Raw genomic sequence first — 16,893 nt, 5'->3', positions numbered from 1 at the left:
TCTTTTATTATTATTATGTTTCATCCTGATTTCTCCAGGTGAGCCAGAGTAACTTCATTGTTGGAAAATAACAAATTTCCTGAAGCAGCCCCAAACCTCTAGCTGCACAAGGAGCCAGCGCTCACTCGGGGACTTGCAGAACAGCAACCCTTCATCCCCAGGATTACCGGGCAGCAGACAGCCTGAGGGCACCATAAATCTGAAACACCATCTGTCTGGGGAGGGAGAGTGGAGGCCTGTAAATGCTAAGGCCATGAATGGGAGCAATTTCCGGAGCAAGTTTCTTCCTGTTGTGCAAGGTTAACATTTGTTCAGCCTTCAGTGTTCGCCAACTCAGATCTGTCACCTCAAGGAGCCTCCCAGACCTGGAAGCTTCTCCACTTCTTAGTGATGCAAACGTGGACACCTGCAGTGCCTGGGTTTGGGTGTAATCTCATTGGGGTGACTCCTCTGAACTGTCTTGTTCAGATGACCAGCCCTTGTCAAAACTGTCCTCCTGTCTCTGGGGAGGGGTGAAGGGTTGTGAGGATCTCTGCTGCTGAGCTGAAAGGCGGGGGATCCTGACTATTTCTGAAGCTGCAAGGCTATAGGCAGGTGCCCTGGTCTGTCCAATCTCACCTTCCTCCCCCCTGGGTTGGGAGGGCTCATACATGAAGGGACCACGCAGGTGAGTCCACAGGTGGTGCCACACAGGGAGCCTGTGGCTCCACTTTCTCCCCTTCCTTGGCAGATTGACCAGGTGTGTGATGAATAGGGAAATGATTTTGTGTATTTTTGTTTATGGTCCGGACAAGAGAAGCTTAAGAAGCCAAAGAGAAGCTACAGTCCTGGTCAAGGAGACTAAGTCAGCAGGGAAGGACTGCTGCTGCCTGCTGACCACGGCCCGCTGCCCGCCCTGAAAATGATCCAGGAGCACCACTGGGTGCCGGTGGAGGATGCGCCTGTGCCTTCGATCCCCCCAGGCCTGCCTGGCCCGAGCAGTGGTGTCCATTCTCTCCTTTGTACATCATTATATATTGTCCTCCTTCTAAACCCCTCTCCTGAATCCCAGAGCAGCCCTCTGTGCCGGAGTTACGGCCCACGTGAGAAAACGATAAACCAGCAGGACCCTCTCTCCAGGGGGTGCAGAGTGCACCAGGTCTCCCAGGGGTCCCCTGGGGTACCCCCAGAGCCTCTCCGCGGTGCGACCCTCGCTGCGAGCCCTGCACCCTGGGAGAGGTCGCCGGGCGCGGGTGGGGAGGCTGACAGGTGCAGCGGCGCAGAGGGGTCACACCAAGCCTCATGGACACCAGGCGCCAACGTCAGGCACCGAACACTACGTGCGGGAGGTAAAGGGCCGAGCACCGTCTGTGACCCGCCCCTTCGGCCTGACCAGGCTCCGCCCCTTCCTCCCCCAGCCTCGCCTCCTCTGCGCAGACCCCGCCTCCTCTGCGCAGACCCCGCCGGCTCCGCCCCTTTCCCTGGGCCGCCCGCCCTCCCCTGGGACCCCTTCTGGCTGCGCAGCGCACGCGTCCCGGTTTACTACACGTGGGAGCCCAGCACGCCTCCTGCAATGCCGCGGGCGCCCCGGTGCCGCGCCGTGCGCGCTCTGCTGCGGGGCCACTACCGGGAGGTGCTGCCGCTGGACACCTTCGTGCGGCGCTTGGGTCCCCAGGGCCGGTGCCTGGTGCAGCCGGGGGACCCGATGGCCTTTCGCGCCCTGGTGACCCAGTGCCTGGTGTGTGTGCCTTGGGACGCACAGCCACTCCCCGTCGCCCCGGACTTTCGCCAGGTGGGCTTCCCGGGGACCCTGGTCGGGCCTGCGGGGTGGGGTGAGGGCCGGACGCTGTCGCCCTAATGCTCCCGGGCACCTCCGTGCCCTGCGACTCGAGACCCCTCTCCCGCAGGTGTCCTGCCTGAAGGAGCTGGTGGCCAGGGTCGTGCAGCGGCTCTGCGAGCGCGGCGCGAGGAACGTGCTGGCCTTCGGCTTCGCGCTGCTGGACGGGGCCCGCGGCGGCCCGCCCATGGCCTTCACGACCAACGTGCGCAGCTACCTGCCCAACACTGTGACCGAGACGCTGCGCGGCAGTGGTGCCTGGGGACTGCTGCTGCGCCGCGTGGGTGACGACGTGCTCACCCACCTGCTGGCACGCTGTGCGCTTTACCTGCTAGTGCCTCCCAACTGTGCCTACCAGGTGTGCGGGCCACCACTCTACGACCTCTGCACCCCCAGACACGCGGGCGGGAGCCTGACGCGCCTGGGACCCACGCGCCAGGCCTGGAATGGCGGCGGTGGCGGGGAGGCCGGGGTGCCCCTGGGCTGCCGAAGGAGGCCACGGCGGAGCAGTGCAGGGGGAAGTCCGCCTCAGGCCAAGAGGCCCAGGCATGGCCCCATCTCAGAACCATACCGGGGGCCAAGTGCCAGCGGCCCCCGCGTGGTGACACCTACCAAAGCCGCCGCGGAAGCCTCGCCTGGGGAGGGCGAGCCGCGCAGGCCCCGGCGCCCCTTACCACTGCTGGGCCGCGAGCGGGAGGCCGGCTGCCCTTCCTCTCGGCCCTCACATCCCCAGGCCGCTCCTGGTCCCCGAGTGGTCGCCGAGACCAAGCAGTTTCTCTACTGCTCGGGTGGCAGGGAACGGCTGCGCTCCTCCTTCCTGCTCAACTCCCTGCAGCCCAGCCTGACGGGGGCCCAGAGACTAGTGGAAACCATCTTTCTGGACTCGAAGCCCCTGCAGCGGGGGACTCCCCGCAGGACGCGCCGCCTTCCCACGCGCTACTGGCGGATGAGGCCCTTGTTCCAGGAGCTGCTGGGGAACCATGCGCGGTGCCCCTACGGCGCGCTGCTCAGGGAGCACTGCCCGCTGCGGGACTCAGCCACTCCGGCCACCCCAGCAGCGGTGGAGGAGGCGGCCGCGGCTGTGGGGTCCCGCAACCAGGGGTGCAGTGGAGTGGGCGTCAGCTTCCCGGAAGAGGACACTGGCCCGCCGCGCTTGGTCCAGCTGCTCCGCCAGCACAGCAGCCCTAAGCACGTGTACGGGCTGCTGCGGGCCTGTCTTCGCAGGCTGGTGCCCGCTCGTCTCTGGGGCTCCAGGCACAACGAGCGCCGCTTCTTGAAGAACGTGAAGAAGTTCATCTCTCTGGGGAAGTTCGCCAAGCTCTTGAGTCAGGAGCTGACCTGGAAGATGAAAGTGCAGGACTGCGCCTGGCTGAGCCAAAGCCCAGGTGAGGAGGTGGGTGCCAGGGCCCTGCAAGCCCAGGCCCCATAACCGGCAACACAGTAGGTCCCCTCCTTCCCTTACCCCCACACGCCTTGCTTCTTGCTGCTGCTGAATGGCTCTGTCTGGTTTCTCTGCCTCTGATCCGCTCTCCCACCCAGTTTGCATCAACCTACAAGACTTTTCAGGACTCTGGCAGGTTCTGGGTGCTGGGAATGGGCAGTAACACATGGAGCATGTGGAGTAGGGCTGTGGCAACAGGATGGAAGCATCCAGAGCTCTCCTGAGGGTTCCCGAACGTTATTCATAATCTCTTTTCTGACATTCATGTTTATCACCATGAAATAGTGTCCCGCTGAGACAGAGGCTGGGAATAGAATCCACTCTTGCTGGGGGATGGGAGATAAAGCTCTGGCTTCCCAGATGCATCTGGTCAGCCAATACCAGATCCCAATGTAAGTTTCAATTGTGCAGCTGCTATGCCAGGGCAGGGCAGCCGGATGAGTGAAAAGACTGTGTTCTGCACAAGGACCCTCCCCGTCTTTAGGAAGGAAAGGGTCACCAGGGAGCAGCAGGACGCTCCTCCTATGTCAGGGAAGTGGATGGTTGCAATGAGCGCTTCAGGGAGTTTTCTGCTAACCTGGCCTGGCTCTCCCCCCAGCCCTTTGGTTTTCTGGTCTTGATGATGAGGTCCCTCTGGTCCAGCTACCACTCAGCCCCTTCTTGGCCAGTACCCTCTTCGTCTGCGCACCAGTGCCAGGTGGTGGGACCAGCCACCCTCCCTGCCCCCCCCCCCCCCCGACAGAGAAAAAGCAGTGAGAACAGACCCAAGTTTTGCTATACTTGATCTCCCCCAACTCCCAAGACATCTAGGACTTTAGAATAAAGTTGGTTCGAGCCCTCTGTTACAGCCAGACTAGCCCACCCAGATGCATGTTACAGCTTTCTGGGGTGGGGGACCTTAAAAATGCCCATATCCATCCCCAAAGATCCCAATAGCAGGGATGTCCTACAGGGAGGCAGAGGGGTACACCTTCTCAGACTCCCAAGAGGTGATTCAGACAGCAAGGTGACCTTCCGGCAACTTGTGTGTGTTTTTTTTTTTAATTGTGGAAAACACCACGTAACATGAGATCTACCTCTCTTTTTTTAAATTGATTTTTTACAGAGAGGAAGGGAGAGGGATAGAGAGCTAGAAACATCCATGAGAGAGAAACATTAATCAGCTGCCTCCTACACACCCTCTACTGGGGATGTGCCCGCAACCAAGGTACATGCCCTTGACCGGAATCAAACCTGGGACCTTTCAGTCCACAGGCTGACGCTCTATCCACTGAGCCAAACTAGTTAGGGTGAGATCTACCTCTTAACCACTGTTTGCATGTACAGGACAACAGTGCTGAGTGTAAGCAGGGTTGCACAGCAGATCTCTAGAACTTGTTCATACTGCGTGACTCGTATACCCACAGACCACGTGGGATAGTGTGGGTGACCCTCAGGTGCGTCAGACTCAGTTGAGTTAGCTGTCACACGCTCACTGTACTTGGGGCTTCTGCTTGCCTTGTGAAAGGAAAGGAGAGTTTGACTTCTATGACTCTGTTCCCCAACTTCCAATGAGGCCCTGCTCCGCCATGGTGTTTTCCCAGGCGACTAGGACCTCTGCGGCATCCTTGCTCACTCAAGCGGTACCCTAGGCATTTGTTTCTTTCTGTGGCTGGGCCATGCCAGCTGCCCACTGGCGGAATAAATGATGCACGGACAGCCTTGGCCTCTGAGCCACCTCTCCAATCACGGCTGTTCACGGTCACCTCTTCCACCCTCTCCTCCTGGGACACCCCTTCCTCTGTGCTGGCCTTCTGCCCTGCCAGGCGCTCTGTTCACAGCATCCAGCTCCTTTGCTTCTGTCTAGCCAGCCTTGACCATTGTCCCACCTGCCATGCTGCCTTTTGACTCCCGTCAGCTGACGCATCTGCTGTAGTGTTTAGAGACATCGCAAGACAGGTTCCTGATGGAAACTCAGGAGCTGCCATGGCTCCTTGCTTGCTTACTCACTGTCTCCCTGGGCTGTCTTATCCTTGGGCTGGTGGCAACCCCTGCCCCTAACCTGGGCATACACTGCTGCTGGCTTAGGTGGTGCTCTGCCTCCAACTCACATATGACCACACCATCACTTTTCCTGAACTACCATCCAAGTGTGTCCCTCCTGTAGAGGCCACCTTTACCTTCAGGGCAGAGTCTGGGTGGGGCCTTTACCGGATCTTTGTTTTGAATTCCATTAGTTTTTCTGATGGTTATATCCTTCCTCTGCTCTGTCCTCTGACCTCTCAGGGTCTGGCGGTGCCTTCTCTTTGGTCCCGCTCAGCTGCGCCTGTGTTCTGATGTGTTGCTCACATTTTTATATCAACTGCATTTAAGTATTTTTGTCATTTCTTCTTTGATCAGTGAGTTCTTTAGACATATATTTTAGATTTTTCAAATGAGTGGATATGTTATCTTTTTGTCACTGATTTCCGATTCAGCTGTGCAGTGGTCTGAGTGACCCGAGCTATTTGAAACTTGCTTTGTAGTCTCATCGACAGTCTTCACCAGTGTTCCTTGTGTCCCGGAGGCCCGGTAGGTGGCTGTGCTTGCTATGTGCTGTGGGAAACTGTGTGTCCTTCCCGAGGCCAGTGCTGAGCGGCGCTTGTCTCATTGTCCTCCTGTTCTGACCGTTTGCGTGGTTTCGTTAGGCATAGCACGTTTGAGAAGTTTTATCTTCCTGATGTACGTCTACTAATTCTTTTTACCTTAAAGTCTGTCAGAACAGCTTAGAGAACATCTGCACTGGCTTCTTTTTAGTTAGTGTTTACCTCATCATTTGTCATTCTTTGATTTTTATTTTCAACCTTTTCATATCTCCATAATTTAGATGTGTCTTCTTAGTAGCATATCACTGGCATTTTAAGTTCATTTTCGATCCAGTGTGACAGTCTTTGCCACATTCCTATAGAATCTGATTCGTTTTCACTTTTCTATAATTATAGTTGTGTCTGCATGTTTTTCTTTTTTCATTTGCCTGCCTTTCCCATGCCCTTATTCCTCGTGTCCTGACCGAGGATGTGTGTGCTCATTCTGGTTTTGCCTCCCAGTAGCTAGAAATTATACTCTCCATTCTCCTCCCTTAGTGGTTTCTCTTCTCCTGAGCAACCTAAGGGCCTTAGCATATTTTAATCTGGTCCCACCCCAACCTGGATGCTGTTTTCCCACTGGCCTGGCTATGTCCTAGATTAGACACGGTTACTGTTTCCCACGGTTATTGTGCATTCAGCTTTGTCCCCACCCCGTTGTTCCCCATCCTATCTTCTGTCCCACACCTGCCTCTGGGTCCCTGTTCTTCTCCTTTACATGTTTCTACCTGTGCCGTGGCCCTTGTGGCAGCCGGGTGACACCGTGGACCCCTCCCCACGATGTTTCACAGAACAAAATGCAGAGGACCACGGAGAGGACAGCAGCCCAGGTGCGCGTTTGGAGTCCCACAGCACGTGGCCTCCCTTAGCCGGGTGTGACTGCCACCACTCACCGGCTGTCCAGCCTGGAGAACCCCAGGCATTTCTGGATCTTGCTGCTCTGTGAGGATCCCTCAAATCATACACACCAACACGTGACTGCATCCACGATGGGCCATGCAGGTGGGGTGAGCATGTGCCTCTCGTTCCAGGGGGTCGCTGTGTCCCAGCCACGGAGCACCGTCTGAGGGAAGCGGTCCTGACCAAGTTCCTGTGCTGGTTGATGGGCACATACGTGGTTGAGCTGCTGAAGTCGTTTTTTTATGTCACGGAGACCACGTTTCAGAAGAACCAGCTCTTCTTTTTCCGGAAGAGCATCTGGAGCCAATTGCAAAGCATTGGGATCAGGTATCACAGCCAGAGCCTCGTTGACCTGTTTCTTCCCATCTGCAGACATAGCCCCGGTTCCTGCTCCGGGTTCCCTGTGTCCCCACCTCGGGGCCCCCACCCAGCTACTCCAGGAGCCATCCTGGCCCATACGGGTCTTTGCTGGCATGGACTCCTGGAGCGCCTCCTTCCTTGCCTGTAGCTAGTTAATCTCTAGGGTCTCGAAAGTGGGAACAGTGGTGCAAGCAAACCACTTATCCCTGGCGTGTGGTCAGATTCTATTTTAATTTGCACAGAACAAGTGGGACTTGTGTCACCAGATAAACCTGCCTACTTGACAACTCACTGTGGGAAGTGTCTGGAGTCAGAGGTGTCTGCTGTCAGGCAGGACCCTGAGAGGGAAACTTCCAGAAGGTCGACTCACCTCTGAGTGGATCCGTCTTAGCTGCTCAGCGGCTGTTCCGGGTACATTGTGCAGGGCTGTGACAGATGTGGGCCGGATTGGGACCCGTCAGGGTTAGGGGTGTGACAGCCCGACACATAAGCTTTCCTCCTCTCTGTGGCCAGCCTGGCCGAGGGCTTGGCGAGGACCAGATCAGAGCTCCCGGGCTCCGTGCACATTTGGGTCAAACTCAAGCCTGAACCACACATTTCTGAAAGGAGGCAGCAACTCCTGAACCAGGGCCCAGTCCCAGTCCTCCTGCACCTGGGAGAGGGTCTAGAAGCCCTCATCATGGGTCTGAGGAGATGCACAGTGCATCCTATTTAATAATTTAAAAGTTCATGACATATGATCCCAAGTGGTCACTCTTACCCTCACTGTGGGGACCATCATCTTGCCTGTTGGGCATTCAGGTGCCATCCAGCCTTTCTTCACTACCAGGCCCACAGCTCAGGGAGTATTCTTAACCTCTGCCCCTCCCTGTAGGAGGTTTCAGGGGAGAGGCCAGCAAGGAGCTGGGGGTCCCTGGAGAGTCATTTCTGACTCTTGTGAAGTTGCACCAAGTAGCCCCCCCCTCACATTCCTTGAGACAAAAATGGGGTCTTTCTCCCAGGGGTCCCGTCCCATTCGTACTAGCCAGGGCTCTGTAGCAGAGGGAACGGGCGTCCTGGGCTCCTGGCGCAGAGGGCGCTCCAGCAGCGCCTGGTCATTGTGTCGGTGCAGCCTCCTGGACACGGCACCTCTGCAGGTCGACCACCTGGGTTCTTGTGTGGCTGCTGAGCCCATCTCACGAGGTTCTGTTTCAGACAACACTTTGATCGGGTGCAGCTTCGAGAACTGTCAGTGGCCGAGGTCAAGCGATACCAGGAAGCCAGGCCTGCTCTGCTGACGTCCAGACTCCGCTTCCTCCCCAAGCCCAGCGGGCTGCGGCCAATCGTGAACATGGACTACGTCGTGGGAGCCAGAACGTTCCATGGGGACAAGAAGGTCACCACCTTTGTTTCATTTTTTAAGCAAATAGCATTAACCCCCAGGCCTGGTGTCCAGGTAGACAGGCCGGAGGGCCCCGGGGTGCCATGGGTGGGCGTGCTCTGGGTTCGAGGAGGAGCTCGCAGGCAGGCCAGTCCTAGAAGCTGCTGCACAGGCTCCAACCCCACAAGCTTCTCATGACGTGGACCTGTGACATGTGGGACTGACCCAGTGCCCGTGGTCCTGCCGTGGCACTGGGGATGCGCACTCTCCGAGATGCAGGGACGTAAGGAACTGGGCCATTTAGCCTTCGGGTTCCTGGACCCTGTAGGACCCCTGTGGTTAGCATCCTCTTCCACCTATGGCATCTCTGTGTCACCAGCAGTTCTGACCCCCTTCAAGTGCCTCCCTATAGCATTTGGGGCTGATTTTGTTGTTATTGGTGTCTCCTCCTCCCCAAAAGAAAGTGAAGCTGTTGGTGTGGATTAGGGATCTGGTTTGGTCTGTGAATGAAGATGATGAACTCCTCGTCTGTGGTGGGGGTGGGGCCAGGTGGGAGAGATGGTCCTGTGTGTTGCTACTTGGTTTTTTATACCACGTTTCTAGGAATTCCAGGGTGAGTCCCTGGGGATGCCCTGGGTGTGGGTGGGTTGTCTGGCCCTTCCACCTGAGGGAAGCTGGTAGTCAGGGGGGTGCAGAAGCAGAGCTGCCCCTCATCACTGGGCCCCAGAGGTGGGATGGGGCCATCGGGCCCCAGATCCCCTTGGCTGGGGGCCTCCTGTGACCATGCCGCCATCCTGGACTGGCCCTCTAGGTGCAGCATCTCACCTCCAAAGTCAAGACGCTGTTCAGCGTGCTGAACTATGAGCGAGAGCAGCGCCCTGGCCTCCTGGGCGCCTCTGTGCTGGGCATGGACGACATCTATAGGGCCTGGCGTGCCTTTGTGCTGCGCATGCGGGCCCAGGACCCAGTGCCTCAGCTGTACTTTGTCAAGGTGGGTGTTCCCTCCCCCAGTGAGTCCACTCAGCACCCTCAGGCTCACCCAGTGGGTGACTCTGCATCCTGGGCCCTGGCCAGAGCCTGCAGTGTGGCTGGCTTTTTCAGGGCCTGTGTCTGCCAGGGTGAGGTCCCTGTGGTGGAGCTGCAGACTTGGGAGAGGGAGGGCAGGTGACCCTGTCTCCATTTGGGAGCATCTGACTCTTGGTGGCAGAAGCTTTGAGCCTTCCTTGATGGCATGGACTCTGCAGTTCTGCACCCCAACTCCACAGTGGCCCCTGCTCTTGGGGAAAATATGACACTGCACCTGCTCAGGGCGTTGGGGGGTCCCCTTTTGAGAAGGTAATGCACCAGGCTCAGCTCACAAAGCCGGGGTGCCCTAGCACCCCGATCATCTGCCAGGGACCTGCTGCTCATCAGCCTGCCCTCAGAGAGGGACACGGGCCCACCCTGGGGTGTCACAGTCTGAGGTGTGGAGAAAGGGATACAGAGCCGCCCTGGGGTGCTCAGTCTGGGGGATGTGGGGATGTCTCAGCGAGAGCTCCACAGTGGGGTGGTATGTGTGGCTGGGATGGGGCTCTGGGAAGGGTGCTCAGGGGCTCCCGGGTCCTGCCGTGTCCTATCAGCCCAGGGTTGTGTAAGGACAGGCTGGGCCCCAGCTTGACAGAGCAGACGAGTGGGACCCAGGACACAGGGACAAGGTGGGTGTGAGCAGCCTCTAAGCGCACCTCCCTCCGTGCAGGTGGACGTGATGGGTGCGTACGACGCCCTCCCTCAGGACAGGCTGGTGGAGGTGATCGCCAACGTGATCCAGCCCCAAGAGCACACATACTGCCTGCGCCAGTACGCCGTGGTCCAGAGAACTGCCCGCGGACGCGTCCGGAAGTCCTTCAAAAGACACGTAAGACTGGGTGTGTGCCGTGAGGAGGTGTGTCCATGACATGGATGTCTGCCCTGCAGTCCATCCCTCCCCCATGGGCCCTGAGCCCCACTTCCTGAGTTCCCATGCTGGCAGGTGCCTCCGTCCTGGTCATCCTCATGCTCTTGTTCATGTCACAGTCGGTCCTCTCTTCAAGCCACTCCTGCCTGCTGTCCCTTCACAGGGCCCCAGGTTTGTGCCAGGAGGTGGCAGCACAGCCATGTGTGTGCTTCTTGGTGTCCCCGTGGCTGCCGCCTGGGAGCCCAGGCCTGGCCTGTGGCTACTCAGTCCCCACAAGTGCTTCATGGCTGTCGCTGTGCTGGCTCTGAGGAGAGGGCCAGAGGGCACGTCACCCAGAACACCTGGGCCTCGCTCACCGTTCTGCCTCCCAGGTGGGGCCGAGGGGCCGAGGGCGCCCTCCCTCAGTGGTGCAGGGAAAGGACACCTGGAGTTCAGGTTGCACTTAAGGCAACCTGATCCAGTCCCAAGTGCATATGGGGATTTCCAAGCAATTGTCATGAGCATGTTGAAGTGTGAGGGCACCCAACCTCCTAAACCTGTGCCATGGGGAAGGCAGGAGCGTGCAGAAAAAGTTCCCCCAGAAATTCTTGGGAAAGGCATACCTGAAAACCCCTGGGCAAGTCAGGTGAGTGTGGGCTGCAGATCCAGAGTGTACAACACAGTGAGATTGTACATTTGTGGACAGATGGTGCCACCACCTGCATCAAAGGATAGAAAGTCACCAGCAGCCATGAGGCTCCCCCTTCCTCCCCAGGTGCCTGCCGCTCTGACCTCCCTCATGCGGACTCTCTTACCTGTCTCAAATTCCGTGAACGTGAATCAGACGGATCGCCCTTCCTGTCTGGTTCCATTGCTCCCCAGTGAGTCTGAGAAGCAGCTGGGCCCCTGGGAGCAGCTGCCGTTCACCTCACCCGGGGCGTGTTCCTGTGCCCACACTGCTCTCCGCTGCTGGTGGGCCTTTGCTGGTTCTGGGTTGGGAGGTTTGAACGCTGCTGAGAGCATTACTGCGATGTGTCATTTGGTGGATTCGGGCGGAGATGCCAGGCCACAGAAATGCCTTGTTTAGTCTTAGACGTCACCAAAGTGTGTTCCTGAGTGGCCTGTGCCAGCGTGGCCATGAAGCACTGCGGCCACGGGCCAGGCCTGGGCTCTGGGGGGCAGCCACGGGGGCACCAAATATGGGAGGGCCAGGCGTGCTCATGCTCACACACTTGCAAGTGTCAGCACTCGGGGGGTAGCCCGGATTCCCTGAGGGCGGGCACAGTGTCGTGTATGGTCTTGACTTGCTTTCCCAGTGACCTTTCTATCCACCCTTCACGTGGACATTTCTCGCGCGAGTGCCTGTTCAAGTCCTCTCCTTGCTCTCTGACGGGCTGTCTACCTTTGTTATTGATGTATCAGGGAAATTTGTATGTTCTGGGTACGAGTCCTCTGCCAGGTGTCTGCCTTGGTTTGTCTCGCCTTTTTAGTTGCAAGGGGAGTCTTGGTGACGAGAAATTGTTGATTTTAAAGAAGTCTTTATCCACCGTTTATGGCTGAAACTGTGTTCTGTTTTGGAAACCAGCCCCTTCTTATACACATGTTTTCCTTCAAGATGTTTATTGTTTCAGCTTTCTCATTCAGGTGTTGGGTCCATTTTGAATTAATTTTTGTATATGGTATTTTTAAACCGCTCTGTTTCTGCTTAAATCCAGATTTCTCGTGAACCTGCTTCCAGTTCACGACCTTCTCTTTTTCTGTCTCTAATCTTTGGTTAAACCCACTTACTGAATTCTTAAGTCCAGCTATCCTATTTTTCAGTTTTAGAAATCCCATGTGAATTTTCTCATACATTCCAAGAATCTGGTAAAGTTCCCCGTCTTCTCCCCTATTTTATTGACTCTGTCATCTTTACTGATTTTTAAATTCCTTAACTCAGTAGCCACCCTGCCCATGATGGGTTCTGATGGATCGTGTCTGTTTCTGCTGTTTCACTTGTGGTTTGGTCACACAGGCCTGTTCTTCGGCACGCCTCACTATTTTTTTCTTGAGATGCCAGACTTTTAAGTTAAAAAATTTAAAACATGGGTTTTTACATAATGTTTTTCTTTGGGGAGGATAATATTTTCCTGAAAGTTGGAGTCGTGAATGAGCTTAATCCTGCAAGGGTCGTCTTTACACTGGGCTGGTCTCCTTCACTTTGCTCCTTCCCTGGCTGTGGCCCTTTGCTGTCTCACCTGAGGGCAGGTGTGCAGCCCTTGGTGGGCCCGGGCTCCCCTCAGCCCCCTCCTCCCCAGGTGGCTGCTATGACCACACTCAGCTCCAGCTTCTGCCGGGTTTCCTGCAGTCTCCCCGGAGCGCCTGACGCTGGGGGTTGGTGAGGATTGGAGAAGAAATCACTCACAGTTTTTGACTCCTTTGTCTGCAGCCCCCTCCTCCAGCACCTGACCCTCAATCCCAGTTGCTTGATGGCCTGAACCCTAAGTGTCTTCAGTCATACATAGCCCCCCACTTTTTGCTTAAGCTCCACCTCCTTGAATTAGGCCTCAGAGATTGTGGGATGCACCCAGGACAGGGACTCTAAGTCCACCCGCTTCCTGCCTCTCCAGCACTCCCACGAAACTTCCTTCTGCATTCTGCCGGGCACAGTAGTCAGGGGGAGGTGCCCGGAGGTGACGTCCCTGTGATTTTGTAGCACTCTCCTCTCCCTGCATCTCCATCCTCCTCTTCCTGAACACAGGCTGCACGGCGGGGCCTCCCTGGGTTGCTCCCACTCCCGACTTAGCCTTCCATGATGTGACTTCTGCTTGTCGATGTCGAGGCCAGGGCTCGGGAGGGAGGCACCCACCTGCCTCACTCCTGTCCTCTTCACCGGCAGGTGTCCACCTTCACGGACCTCCAGCCTTACATGAAACAGTTTGTGCAGCAGCTGCAGAAGAGCTCGCTGAGGGACGCCGTGGTCATCGAGCAGGTTGGTGTGGGCAGACGGCAAGGCCACCCTCAGCCAGCAGACACTTGCTGTGCCTTCAGCCGCATTTCTTTTTGCACCTCACTGAATTCTGTGTTACTGTCCAGCTGCTTTAAGATTCACTAGGGATGTCTTCTTCCTCCGTTTTGATCTTGAGGCCAGAAGAAAACATGCCCCTGTGCTATGGGAAGACACATTAGATTTGACCCCTCATGTGGGAAACCCAGGTTTCTTGTGCCTGCGCAGGGACTGTTCCTGAGTTTGTGGCTTTCTGCAGAACCACTTTCGGTTGAGTCAGTCCTCCAAGCATGGCTCTGAGCCCCCTGATGGGTGCCTTTCCTGTGGCCACAGGGCCCCACCACGTCCACAGAGTCAGTGTGTAGCACAAGCCGTCTGGGCCAGTGGTCCTGGGTCTGAGCCCCGTCAGAGCCACGGATGACCCATGCTGTTCCTGCTCGTCCGCTACCGCCCACCCCTTGTCCCCCCTGCACGTCTCTGCCTAGCGTGTCCTGCTTACCCACGTGCGTCTCTCACTTGCTTTTCCAGAGCTGCTCCCTGAACGAGGCCAGCAGCGACCTGTTCGATGTCTTCCTGCACCTGGTGTACAACCACATCGTAAGGATCGGGGGCAAGTGAGTCAGGGCCACCTGCTGCACGTTGGTAGAGGGCCGTGCCCCACGTGGACGGCCCATGGCAGGGCTTTGCAGGCGGGTGTGTGATCTCTGTGTGTGTGTGTGTGGTGTACGCATGTTTGTGTGCTCTGAGCAGCATGTCTGCACAGGTATGTGGTCTGCACGCATGTCTGTGATATGAACATGTGCTCCACCCTTCTGCCCACGTCTCCCCCCAGGTTTTATATCCAGTGTCAGGGGATCCCCCAGGGCTCCATCCTGTCCACCCTGCTGTGCAGCCTGTGCTACGGAGACATGGAGAGCAGGGTGTTCCCCGGACTCCAGCAGGACGGGTAACAGGTTCCTTGTCATTGGTGCCCTTGGTTGCTTTCGCCCCCTCCCATGCTCTGGTGCAGACAGGGCTGCCCTTTCTTCACGGGAGGTTTCACAGGAGGTAGCGAGCAGGCCTCCGACGTAGGCTGTGAGTGGCTCCCAGTGCACCAGGGAACACGGCGTTTCCAGAGGACCCGGCTGGTGGCGGTGCTGGCGTGATCACGGCGCCCCTGCCCCCTGTCCCCAGCCAGTACCGAGTCGCACGGATTACTTTGTTTTCGTGCATATGAACTCGTATTTAACACCCTTCCTCGTGCCTCTTTTCCTACCAGGGTGCTCCTGCGTTTAGTGGACGACTTCTTGCTGGTCACCCCTCACCTGACACAAGCGAAGGCCTTTCTCAGGTAAGGTCTGCACACACGTGTATCTCGGCAGATGCTTCTGTGGCCTCATGCTGCTGACCTTGCTCATATCAGAAGTAATTCTCACCTTGTGCCCAAGCTTCCCACGGTGTCCCAGCATCTCTGCGGGGGCATGTGGCACAGTTGTGCTGTTCTGAGACCCCAGGCATACAGCGTGGAAGCCTGGAGCTGACAGCGTGGCACCAGGACACATGTATCCCCAGAGGGAGGGAGCAAGTGTGGGTCAGGCGCCTGGGCTGGGCTGAGTCCTCGGGGCTCCTTGGAATGTATGCGCACGCAGTACTTTGGGCAGCGGAGAGAGCCGTGGCACCTCCTCTGGGAGGCTGTGCCCAGGAGGTGCCCATGAAGGAGTACAGGAGCCGGCCCTGCGTGCTTGTCTGCAGCTTCTAGTGTGGCGTCTCTTTTTTTGTGGTTGGCATTAGGAGAGAACAGAGGGGGGTCTTGTTAAGTGACAGTATTATAAGGCACGGGGATCGCATGAGGTGTTGGTCATAAGTTCATTTTGTTCAAACTAAAATTCCACAGACAGGGAACCTTGCCTTGGCGTGCTGCCTGCAGCGTGCCGTCCCTTCCAGGACCCCGGGAATCTGGGGCTTGTTTCACAGGGCAGTTTTCCCAGGAATGAGAGGAGGATAAAAACCAAACTCATAGAATGTCACTGCCTGAGGGGCATTGTGCTTTGGTCGCGGGGTTGGCTTTGGAGAACCCATCAGGATGGCGTCCCGATACCCCGTGTCTGCCCCCGGGGGATCCTCGGGGCTCGGAGGATGGGCAGTACTGCTGGGACATGCCAGGCCTCACGGCCGCACACAGTAGCCCACACAGGATGGCGTGCAAATGTAAATTCATCCAAGTTCAATCATGACAAATCCAGGACCCCGGGCACCAGCCACCTTCAAAGACATCAGTAACCACACGTGGCCAGTGGCTGCCAGAGGGCACGGCACAGGCAGGGAGCGTGGCCTCCATTGTGGAATATTGGGGGGCGGGGGGGGGCACCGCTGCTCTGAGGGTGGGCAGGGAGGTGGCTCAGAATGTGTATGCTGGGGTCCACTGGGAGCTGGACTATTGGGGACATATACAGAGTTATTGCAAGGAGTCGGTTCATGTGATAGTGGGGGCTGGCGAGGCGAGTCTGCAGTTCACAGGGCAGCAGCAAGAAGGGCAGGAGCCGGAGCCACCATCCATAGGAGGACTCTCCCTTCTCAGGACACCCTGCTTCTGCTCTTTTTTCTTTCTTTTATTGAATAAGATATTACAAATGTGTCCTTATCCCCCCAATGTCCCCTCATCCCCCCCAATCCTGCCCTCACCCTCACCCCCTGTTGTCCACATCTATCACTTATGCTTATATGCATGCATACAAGCTCTTTGGTTGATCTTTTCCCCTCACCCCCACCCTCCCCTACCTTCCCTCTGAGTTTTGAGCATCTGATCAATGCTTCTCTGTCTCTACATCTGTTTTTGTTCATCGGTTTATGTTGTTCATTATAATCCACAAATGAGTGAGAGCATGTGATATTTATCTTTCTCTGACTGACTTATTTCACTTCCTGCTTCTGCTCTTGGGCCCTTCTGATGGGTGTGCCCACCCTACTATGGAAGGTAACCACCTTTAAGCTGTCTGAATGCAGATGTTGACCTCACCTACAAAGACCCCAGCACATGTTGGGACTGTGGTCTCTGAGTGGACACAGCTGGCCATTGCAGAGAGGACCTGTGTCCTCCATGGGCCTTGCCTACCCTCCCATCTGGCCGGTCTCAGTTCTCAACCTGGAGCCTGAGCTCTTTGCTCACCTGTCTTACCTGTGAACAGGGTCATGTGGCATCTACTTGGCCTTCAGGACTCAGCCTTGTGTCTCCCTCCCCTGCTGCCGGCCTCTGCCCTCCTGGCAGCCACCCTGTTCTTTGATCGTTGGCACTGGTCATCCAGAGCCTTTGGAAACCAGCACCTGGAGGCCCACAGGGTCGGTGTGGCCTCCCTTCAGTGCCAGCCCTTGCTCCCCGCTGCCTCTTGGGGTTTTACATAGCATCGAGAGAGTGTGTCCGAGACCCTGAGTGGCATCGCTCTCCCAGTGGCTGAAGTGCCTGTCTGTTTCAGGACCCTGTCCAGGGGAGTGCCCGAGTACGGCTGCAAGCGAACTTGCGAAGACAGTAGTGAACTTCC

General features: G+C 56.9%; 1 protein-coding gene across 1 annotated transcript in view; it reads left to right on the top strand.

Moving 5' to 3' along the window:
- Nucleotides 1-1,493: 1,493 nt before the first annotated feature.
- TERT (telomerase reverse transcriptase) overlaps nucleotides 1,494-16,893 on the top strand; it is a 21,510-nt gene continuing 6,110 nt past the window's right edge. Inside the window, 11 exon segments of the mRNA XM_014452936.2 lie at nucleotides 1,494-1,771; nucleotides 1,887-3,201; nucleotides 6,892-7,087; nucleotides 8,315-8,495; nucleotides 9,292-9,471; nucleotides 10,216-10,374; nucleotides 13,271-13,363; nucleotides 13,907-13,992; nucleotides 14,211-14,324; nucleotides 14,637-14,708; nucleotides 16,828-16,883. Coding sequence (XP_014308422.1) covers nucleotides 1,553-1,771; nucleotides 1,887-3,201; nucleotides 6,892-7,087; nucleotides 8,315-8,495; nucleotides 9,292-9,471; nucleotides 10,216-10,374; nucleotides 13,271-13,363; nucleotides 13,907-13,992; nucleotides 14,211-14,324; nucleotides 14,637-14,708; nucleotides 16,828-16,883 — 2,671 coding nt within the window. The 5' untranslated portion in view covers nucleotides 1,494-1,552.

Source organism: Myotis lucifugus, unplaced genomic scaffold (assembly GCF_000147115.1).
Source record: "Myotis lucifugus unplaced genomic scaffold, Myoluc2.0 scaffold_0, whole genome shotgun sequence".
In the NCBI taxonomy this organism is placed as follows: Eukaryota; Metazoa; Chordata; class Mammalia; order Chiroptera; family Vespertilionidae; genus Myotis; species Myotis lucifugus.
This window is presented reverse-complemented; position numbering and strand designations above follow the sequence as displayed.